The 10849-nt window shown below is 46.7% G+C and overlaps 1 protein-coding gene across 1 annotated transcript in view; it reads right to left on the bottom strand.

The window, feature by feature from the left end:
* MUC2 (mucin 2, oligomeric mucus/gel-forming) overlaps positions 1-10849 on the bottom strand; it is a 49660-nt gene that overhangs the window by 3795 nt on the left and 35016 nt on the right. The window contains exon 58 of the mRNA XM_007465997.1: positions 10358-10480. Within this exon, the coding sequence (XP_007466059.1) occupies positions 10358-10480 (123 nt within the window). The remainder of the gene's footprint in view (positions 1-10357; positions 10481-10849) is intronic.

The following is a 10849-nucleotide window of genomic DNA, read 5'->3' as shown; positions in this document are numbered from 1 at the left end:
GGGAATTCGGGGCTCGGAAGCACTTCCAGCCAGGACAGAGCAGGCGCTTTCTGCGGCATGACCGGGCCGGGAGGGGGGCTGGGGAGGCCCTGGCCTTGTCCCCAGGGCCCCCTCCCTCGCCCAGCCCGACCAGGGTCTCCAGGGGATCAGCGTGGCGAGGTGCTGCCTACCCCAGCTGCGTGACCCCCAGGGTTGCTGGCCCACCTTGGCAGGTTTTGCCGTCTGTTAAATGAAGTGATAGTCAACCCCCCGACCCCACCCCGACCAAGATTGTGCCCTGGATGAAGCTGCTCCTCCCTCGGCCGGGATCACTGAGCCAATGGCACCTCCCCTGTCACTCCCCCAGCTTGGCAGGGGGTGGACTCTCAGGGGGAACGCCAACAGGTGATGACCCGAAAGCCCTATGCCCTCTCTGAGCGCCCATCCTGTCCACCTGGGTCCTCCCTCCATGTAGCCGCAGGGTTGATCAGGGTGTGTTTCCTGGGGTGACTGGAGCAACACTGTTTGTTGTTTTTTGTCTCCAGTCCTGAGGCTGGAATCCCAGATCCAGGTACGGGCAGGGCTGGGTCCTCCCGAGGCCTCTCTCCTCGGCATGTAGACGGCCGTCTCCTCCCTGTGCCCTCACGGGGTCGTCCCTCTGTGTGTGTCTGTGTCCTGACCTCCTCTTCTTATAAGGACACCAGTCACACTGGGCCAGGGCTCCACCCTAGTGGCCTCATTTTACTTTCTACCTCTTTAAAGGCCTCATCTCCAAATAGTCACATTCTGGGGTTCTGGGGGTCAGGACCCCTATGTATGAATTTGGGGGACACTGTTCAGCCCACGACAACCTATAAGAACAAAAGGGGAGAGAGTGAGTCAAAACTCACTGCACAGGGAGAAAATCCCCGGCTCCTTTCAGGGATCGGCAGGCAGGTGGGGTTCAGGGAGCGGCCAGCAGAACCCTAAACAGACAGGATCTGATTTGATGCCATCAGCAAACCCTGGCGGAGCTTCTCCTGAGGGTCCGAGGGCGCCATGAGGTCCTCAGAGCCCGGTGACGTCTGTGGGGCCCTGCTCTGGCCTCCTGGTCGCAGGCTGTGGGCTCGGCCTGGCTGGCTTGGGCCGGGAGGGACTGACCACACCGCTGACGCCCTCAGCAGCCTGAGACCTGGGACGCCCTCCCCCAACCACAGCATGTTCCCTGTGCTCCTGCCGCGGCCCCAGGGGCTGCGCTGGACGTTGCAGGGCCCACTCACCAGCTCCCATCCTCCCACCAGGAAAGATTTCAAACATACCGTCGAGAACAGACTGACACGTGGGCACCGTGTACCCGCCATCCAGCTTCAGCTAACATTAGCTCCTTGACCTTTGTGCTTCAGATATGTTTTCCATCGAGAAATAAAATATTACGGATAGAACCGGGTGCCTCTCCCCACCCACCCGCTCCCCAGAAGTGGCCACAATCCTGAATTCCATGGTTCTCAAAAGTTTTTATAGTTTTACCACATTTGTAAATGTGCAAGTTATAAAGCAGGGCTAATGCGTGAATCCCCAGTGACGAAATCAGTGTCTGCGTGAGCCTGCTGTGGCTCCGGTTCCTGCAGGTTTAACTGCCGTGTTGCATTCCGGGGAAGGGTGGGGGTCCCACTCCTGCGAGAGGGCTGTGGCACCCGGCTCGGCTAGCGGCAGGACGGCCCATGCAGAAGCGCCGGTGGGCTAATGCGGGTCCCAAGGGGGGTTTCTCTCGCGTTTCCAGGATCCCCGTGGTCAAGCTTCTTGGCTTGTTGCTTATTTTTGTCATCTGTGCCTGAAAGGTGAGCTGCCCTCTGCCCCAAGGCAGCAGGTGGGCGCCCTGGGCTCTCCGTCCAGGCCGTGGGTGGGCTCGGCGCCCCCCGTCCCCCCCCCGCCTTCTCCTCCCCGCACCCCCCGAGGGTCCAGCAGGTGGTGGGCATCACGGGTATTCCTTAGCTCTTTGGACACTGGTCCTCATGAGTCATCCTCACGGAAGCTTTCTTCCCTCCTTGGCCTGTATTTTCACTTTGTTAGGTTGTCTTTTTTCAAACAGGGTATTATCAAGTGTCTCCATTGCAACATCGACGGCTTGTGATTTTACTGACTTGGTTAAGAAATCCTCCCCTCCCCTGAGGTCATAAACATTACGCCTTTAATTTCTCCTGAAAGCTCACAAGCTTTGCTTTTCACATCTAGCTATTTAAGCCACTTGGTATCTGATCTCAGTTTGGGGCGTGAGGTGGAGACCTCATTCATACCTCCCCACTGAGAGAACGCTGTCCCAGCGGCTTCTACTGAAGGTGCCCCCTCCCTGCCTATGAGGAGTCCCTCCCACCGCAGTCACCGTCCTGGCGTGTGGTCTGTTCCACCTGCGCACTTGCCTATCCCTGAGCAAGCGCACGCTGCCTTGTGAGAAGAGACCAGCCCTCCCACCTCCGTGCTTCTTTGAAAACTCTCAGCTCTTCTTAGCTCTTTGATCTCACGTGGGCTGTTTGAGCAACTGACAAGTCCATGAAAAACTCTACTGGGATCATGAAAGGCATTTTATTAGGTTTGTACAGCTGTTTGCCAATAAATGGTTTTATTTTTCAAAACTGAATCTTATCATTCGTGAGCAGGGCATCTCTCTCCATTTAATAAGTTCTGCCTATTTGCCTTCCAGTAACTATAGTCATTTTCTCTTAATAGCCTGGGACATATTCTGTTTGATTTATTCTTAGGAATCTGCGTGGGTTTGTGGCTGTGTTAATTATTCTTTTTTCTACTTGGTTTTTACTGGCATAAATAAATGCTACTGGTTTTGTGTACTTGTTTTCATTAACCTTGTATCCGACAATGTTACTGAGTTCTAATTGGCTTTTCCATCTTGATAATCACAGTATCTTTAAATCAGGACAGTTTTATTTTTTTCCAATGCTGACACTTTTTTGTTTTCTTGTTTTGTTGCTTTGGCAAGAACTTCTAGACCCCACAGATTGATGGTAAAAGAATATGAAAAAGAATATATATGTATAACTGGGTCACTTTACTGCATAGCATAAATTAACACAACACTGTAAATCAACTATACCTCAATATATTTTTTTTTTAAAAAAGAAAGTAGTCATTGTAGACAACCTCCATGTTCCCTGACTTTCATGGAATGATTCTAAAGCTCTAGCACTAAATCTGATGATTGCTGCCATTTTTTGACTGATACCCAGTAACAGATGAGGAATGTTTCCTTCTAGTCTTAGTTTGCTTTAAAAAAAAAATGAAGACAAGCTGCTTACTTTCATGGGGTGCTTTTTCTGCATCTCTTAAGAGTTTTTCTCCTTTGATCTGTCTATTGAAATCGCCAAACGTTGCTGGCTCCCTTCCTGTTGGCAAAGCCATATCTCACATCCCAGCCCTGGCAGCTGCCAGCAACCAGGTGACCCTTTGTTCTAAGGGTTTAGACACCAGGCAAGATGCTCCATGTGACAGACGTGATCTCTGAGATTACAGCTGCTCCATCACTTGAGGTCCTGGAGAGAAAATGGGAGCAGAGCACCAGTCCAGGGTGCCTGGAAACCTCTGTTGTCACAGGCCACCAAGATCTGGGGGCTCTTGTTACTGCAACACAGCAGAGCTATCCTGACTGAGACATTACGTTAGTAGATTTTCTGCTGTTGAACAATACTTGACTTGCTGGATAAGCCTCCTTGCTCACGGTTTTGGGGATCTTAGGGGAGCTTCATACACAGCCCTCCCCACCTGAAGGCTTGAACCAATTAAAAAGTAAGGAAGGGGAGCTGGCGCGTGCAGGACCAAGCCTAGCTGCGTAAATTATAACTTCTTGGCCGGAGACCATGGATCGCGCTTGTGGGTAAGTTGGCTTCCTTACTCTGACCCCTCGAATTAAACAGACAACCCTCCAATGGCCGGCAGCACTGGCCCTGACAAGCCCCCTCCTTGGAGAAGCAAAGGAGAACAGGTCAGGCCCTGGAGGAAGGAAGAGAAGATAGGAGGGATGCCCTGTTTCTCTTTTCAGGTGTGGATTAAGCCTTTAAGCCACTGTGCTCTCCCCGAGATGGAGGACGTAAAGGACAAAGGGGCAGGAACAGAAGGACCAGCTCCTCATGGAAAGAGATGTGGCCACAGAGAAAAAGGCAAGCCCCACAAGGACTAATAAATTCTTCAGGGTGTCTGCAATTTCCTTTCCCTGGGCTGCTTTTGAGAGATTTTGGTATCACCGTTATCCTAGTTTCAGAAATGAGAGGCCTCAGCTTCCCACTTTTTCTGCCTTCTGGGAAAGTCTGTGTGACACGATGTGGTCAAAGGCCCAGCTGTTCACAGCCCTGTATCCCATCCTCACCGATCTGGGCTTGCTGTGTCCATGGATAGTTTTGGCCACTGGAACAGCAGTAAATCCGACACATGTGGAGGCATGAAAAGAGCTTGTGCCCTCGGGTCTCTCGTGGCTCTTGAGAACAGTGACCGCCACGGGAATAGCCATCTTCTTCTGGAGAAGGAGGGACTTATGGATACAGGCGCCAGTGACCCAAGCTACTCCGGCCATGTCCAGTCCTGCAGACCCACCAGCTGACAGCAGGCACGTGACAAGCAGCCTGATAACTTTTAGTAACTATGTGCAATCATGTACTCACCACCAAAATCAAGATGGAGGAACTCAGAAAGCTTATTTGTGCCGTTTTGCAGCTGGTCCCTTTCCACATCCTTGGTCCCAGGAAACCACCGCTGTGCTCTCCATTCCCCCAGTTTTGTCATTTTTAGAATTCTGTGGTACAAAATCCTGCAGTCCTTTATACCTGGCTACTTTCAATTAACACAATGCTTTTGATACTTATCCCAGTTGCATACAGCGATACTTGTCCATTTTTATTGGAGAGCAGTATCTCAACATACGGCTATATCGGCTTGGCCAAAAAGTTCGTTCGGGTTTTTCATGGCATAGAAAACCCGAACGAACTTTTTGGCCAGCCCGATATTTCCATTTGTCTATCCATCCAGCAGTGGATGGACAAGTACATCACTTCTCGTTTTCAGAAATCTTGAATGATGGTGCCTCAGACATTCACATACGTCTTCTTGCAACCGTGTGGTTTCTTTTGTCCTGGGTAAACATCTTCGAGTGGAACTGGTGAGTCACATAGTAAGTATACATTTAACTTGGTAACGTTTTGTTTTCCAAAAGGCTGCACAATTTCACATTCCTTCCAGCAACATCTGAGAGTTCCAGTTACTCCATGTTCTTGCCAACATTTTGTATTGTCTGTGTGTGGAGACCGACACATCTTTGTAGTTTGTGCATTTATTGGAGGACCAGTAACGTTGAACATCCTACTGGCCAATCCTATATCATATTTTGTGAGGGATCGTATAAATCTTTTGCCTATTTTTAATGAGTTAACTTATTTTTATTGAGTTGTAAGAGTTTTTTTAATATATTCTGGATGTAAGTTCCTTTTCAGACATATGTTTTGCAAAAATCTGGTAACCATGTCTTTCAAAAAGCAGAAGTTTTTAATCTTAATAAAGTCTATTTGATTGTTTTTTTCTTCTATATTTTGTGTTCTTTATGTCTGGTTCGAGAAATCTTTGCCTATTCCAATGTCATAAATATTTTCTTCTGTATTTTTCTTCTATAAATTTAATACTTCCTGCTCTTGCGCTTAGGTTATATTTGTATATGGTGTTGGCTAAGGGTCAAGGTTCATTTCTTTTCCACACAGATAGACATTCAGCATTATTTGTTAAAAAAAAAGACTACCTTTATCCAATTAATCACCTTTGTGTATTCTGGGACTCTCTGTCTTGCTGCATTGATCTGTATGTCTATCTTTATGCCAATAGAACACTATTAACTATATAGGCTGTATCTTTATAATAATATAATTAACATAATATAAATAATAAATAATATAAAACTGTATTTATATAACATTTTCCTGCAATCAGGTAATGCTAGCCCCCCAACTTTGTTTTGACTATACCAGATTGCCTTTCCATATGAATTTTAAATCATCTTGTCAATTTCTTCGACAAAGCCTATTAGGGATTTGATTGGTATTGCAGTGAATCTTTAGATAAATTTGGGAAGGGCAGCCATGCTCCCAATATTAAATCCTCCACCATGAGCATGGTATAGTTTTCCATTTACTTCAGCCCTTATGTTTTGCTTTGTACTGTTTTGTAGTTTTATACTGTACACATCTCATATGACTTTTGTTAAATCTATTCCTAAGTACTTTATTTATGATGCTATTGTAAATTGAGCTGTTTTCTTTAATTTCGTTTCTAATTATGCATTTATACTATATAGAAATGCCATTGGTTTTTGTACATTGCCTTATATCCTGCAATGTTGATACATTCATTTATTCTTTCTAGTAGATATTTTGTAGGTTCCTTAGGGTTATTGCCATACATAAATATATCATCTGCAAATATAGACATCTTTATAAAATATACCATTCAGATCTTTCCAACCTGAACATCTTTCATTTCTTTTACTTGTCTTATTGCACTGGCAAGGGCCTCTAGTACAATGCTAAACAGAAGTGGTGAGAGCACACAGACTACTCTCCTACCTGATCTTGGGATAGGCTTTAATCTCTGAGTGTGATGATAGCTTCAGAATTTTGTAAATGTCCCCAATAAGTTTGAAGATGTTCTCTTTTTTTCCTAGCTCTCTGAGAGTTTTTAATCATTAAAGTGTTGTGATTTTTTTCAAACACTTTTTCTGCATATAATATGATCATTTGTTTTTCTCCTTTATTTTATGAACATGGGGAATTACACTGATTGACTTTCATATGTTATACCAATCTGGCATTCTTGGGGTAAACCTCACTTGGTATTAGCCTGTGTATGTATTGTTGGATTTGACTTGCTAATATTTTGTTATGGATTTTTGCACCTGTTTTCTTGAGAAGAATTGCTCTGTGATTTGCTTTACTTATGATATCTTTGGTTCATAAATACTAGCCCCATAAAATGAGTTGAGAAGTGTCCCCTCCTTCTTTATTTCCTGAAAGAATTTATGTAAGATCAATATTGTTTTTTCTTTAAATATCTGATAGAACTCACCAGTGAAACCACCTGAACCTGAACTTTGCGGAAAAGTTTTTGAGTTTTAGTTTTCTAGAATCAACATAGGACCGTTCAAGTTTTCAATTTCTTCTTGAACAAACTTTGTTAACTTGTTTCCTTCAAGACATTTGTCTACTTAATCTAAATTATCAAATGTATTAGCATAAAGCAGCTCATAATATTCCCTTACTATCCTTTTAATGTCTGTAGGATTTGTAGTTATGTCCCTTTTTAATCTTGATATTAATCATTCATGTCTTTGCTCTTTTTTTCATGGTCCACTGGAGATTTGTCAGTTTTATTTTTAATCTCTTCAAAGAGCCAGTTTTCTTTTTCATTGACAATCTCCATTGGATTTTGGGTTTTGTTGTTTGTTTTGTTTAAATTTTTGTTTATTTATGCTCTTTATTATTTGCTTCTTTCTATTTGCTTTGAGCTTCCTTTTCACTAATACAAACATTAAATGCATAAAAGTCCATCTAAGACATGCTTTAGCTACATTTCACAATTTTTGATAGGTTTTGTTTTCATCTGTATTCTATTTTAAATATTTCCTGATTTCTTGTGGCCTCCTCTGTCATTCATGAGTTAGTTAGAAGTATGTCTTAATTTGTAAATATTTGGAATTTTTCAGATAGCTATCTCTCTGTTGCTGATTTTTAGTTTAATTCCATGTGTTCCATGTATGTAACATACTTTGTATGATTTTTACTGTCTTAAACATGTTTCCTTTTGTTTTGCGACTGGAGTGTGGCCCATCTTTGTGAACGGTCCACGTGCACTTAAAAAGAATGTGCTTTCTGTTGTGTCAGGTGGAATATTCCATGTCAATCAGGCTCGTTTCCAATTTAAGACACCGGGAAGCGTTTCCCTGGAAAGAGAAGCGAGGAGACAGCCATGGAGGGACTTGGGGTCCCCTGAGAAGGGAGCAGCCCTCCCCGGACCCCCTCCCTACTTGCCCAGACCTGCTTCTCAGAGAAGGTTCTTTTCTGGAGTTCCAGCTGGAAAGCCAGGAACTGGTATATTAAGAATATTCAGAGCACTGTCTGTTGGAGGAGGGGCCACCCCGGCCCCTCAGCATTGACCTCCCGCTTTGGGGAAGGGAAATCCCCAGGACCATTTCGATTGCAGGCGCAGTTTCAACACACACTCCCACAAAGGAAGTCAAGTCACAAGGTTTATTGCCTACAGACCCCGGAAACAAGGGGCGGCTGGCGCGCAGGGTTGTCTGTCCCAGGTCACAGTTGAGCATCTAGTACTTATAAGGCTGTTGGGGCAGAGGTCACTAACTTTCACAGGCTCAGCTCTAAGTGGTCTTTTTAAAAGTGCCCGGAATGAGCGGGGAGGCCTGGAGAGGACCAGAGCAGCCAGGAAACTCAGCTCTTGGCTGTTGGCAGGTGGCCTTGATGGCTTCTCAAAGGCAATGGCTCTGCCTGGGACAAGGCCCACGTGTCTGGGGCAAAGCACCTTGGTTCGTTTGTTCACTTTCTTCATTCCATGAACCTTGTCTAAGGAAAACCCCACTCATGCCAGTACTGCCCCCGCCATGCCCACCCAGGGGTCCAGTGAACTTCCGACTCGGGAGAGCTCAGGGGCCAGAATCTCTGCAGCCCAGACACCTGTCGGGGAGGACAGAGAAGGTGGGCTGCTCGTCCCCAAGGTACTGTGACCCTGTGCCTGGAGTCTGAAAGGGACACACAGCCCTGTGACGGCCTGTGGCCACAAGGTCCCCGCTCTGCCCCCACTTTGGCCATGGTGACATGACTGTGCCTCCTTTGTGTGCTGACTTTTCCCATTACTACCTCGATATTCCCACTGATTTCCTTTCCTGTCAATTTCTTCAACTTTAAAATACTGTATTGAGAGCAGTTTCCTAAGTTACCCCGAATCCTATTCAGAACAAGGATGCTTCCTGAAGTTGGGATAGAGTGGAAACAGGTACGGGTGGGGAAGGCTTCTGCTCCAGAAGTGAGTGGATGCGGAGCAGCCCTGCTCCACAGCGACTGGTTTTGTCCTGCTACAGTTTAAAATTGAGACATAATTGACATAATAAATGCACCGACTTTAAGTGTGTGGTTTGAGGGGTCATGACCAATGTCAACACACATGTAACCATCCCAACCAAGGCAGAGGTGAACATAAAAGATTTCTATCTTCAGTGATTTTTTTTTTTTTTTTTTTTTTTTTTTTTGGTCGCACTGTGCAGCTTGAGGGATCTTAGTTCCCCGACCAGGGACTAAACCTGGGCCCCGGGCAGTGAAAGCAAGGAGTCCTAACCACTGGACCGCCAGGGAATTCCCACATCTTCAGTGATTTTTGAAAAGAATTTCTGCTGTTAGAATGCATGCTCATGGTAGAACACTCAGATTGTGCAGAGAAATCCAGGACAGAATGTGACAGGGTCCCCTCCATGCAGCTCCCAGATAGAGGCTGCCCGCCTGCCTGGCGGCATCCCACCACCCAACCACTGCTAGCATTTCGGTGTATTTTCTTCTGTTTTTTGTCCATGCACATATATACATATGTTAAAAATTTTTTTCTATGCATACTTTTTTGCATATGACATCGGATCAAATTTAGTATTTAAAAACTTACCGTAGAGTAAGCATTTCCATATATTGTAAAATATTGTGTAAATATGATTTTTGAGAGGCCTTTGGGGTTTACTTTGTGATATTTCATTCAGCTAGCGTTGTTGTGATATAGAGGTGATGTTAGAGAGATTAATTAATTAATTAATTAATTAAAAAAAGGTGCCCCGGGAGGGACTTCCCTGGGGGTCCAGTGGTAAAGAATCCGCCTTCCAATGCAGGGGACGTGGGTTTGATCCCTGGTTGGGGAACTAAGATCCCACATGCCGCAGAACAACTAAGCCCGCGTGCCACGAGAGAGGCTGTGTGCCGCAAAGTACAGAGCCCACGCGCCACAACTAGAGAGAGAAAACCCTGCATGCCACAACTAGAGAGAAGCACGAGCATCACGACGAAAGATCCCGCATGCCTCAACTAAGACCCGACGCAGCACCCCCCCAATTTAATTAATTAAATACATAAATATTTAAAAATAAGTAAATAAAATAAAAGGTGCCCTGGGAAAAGCAAGGTGGGAACTCGTGATGGGAATCCTAAGTCCGGTCTTTATCTAATGTCCAGGCTCTGGGTGTGGGCAGGGTTATCACACCGTGGGAGGCCTGGGCAACATCTCAGAATGGGGCTGTGTTCTCACCACTGGGGTCTCCACCGAAGCCCTACGATCGAGGGCCAGGCTGTGGGCCCAGGGCTCCCCTCACCGGTGGAGCCCCACAGAGCCCGAGAAGTTGTACCAGGGTTGACGACCTGTGATCCTGCAGGGTGCCTGGGAGACCCCATCCCTCCCGGGCCCCAGGCAGGGGTCTTGGCTCCGCCGCCTTTCCCTGTGGTGGGGGGCAAGTGCCTGGGGGTGAGCGTAGCCTCTGGAAGGCCTGGGCGTCAGCAAGCCAGGCACTACCTGTCGGTTGTTATGGTCACAATCCCGCTGCAAAGTGAGGACCTGGAGGGTCACAGCAGACACGGAGTGGCCTGCACAGCTGGAACCCAAGTGGGCACCATGGCCATGGGCACCCCTGGAGGCCACGCTGCAGGCCCGCCACCCCAGACAGCGCGGACCAGCCGGCATCCCCAGGGGTCCAGCGTAGCTGAGCTGCAGTGCCATGAGGCCTGGTGGGAACACGTGGGCCCTGCCCCGGGGCAGGTCTAGCATCAGTGAGCTCGAGGGAACGGCGGGTGGGGGGCACCTGCTGGGG

Source organism: Lipotes vexillifer, unplaced genomic scaffold (assembly GCF_000442215.2).
Source record: "Lipotes vexillifer unplaced genomic scaffold, Lipotes_vexillifer_v1.1 scaffold1094, whole genome shotgun sequence".
In the NCBI taxonomy this organism is placed as follows: Eukaryota; Metazoa; Chordata; class Mammalia; order Artiodactyla; family Lipotidae; genus Lipotes; species Lipotes vexillifer.
The sequence above is the reverse complement of the archived record's forward strand: the minus strand, read 5'-3'. Positions and strand labels throughout refer to the sequence as shown.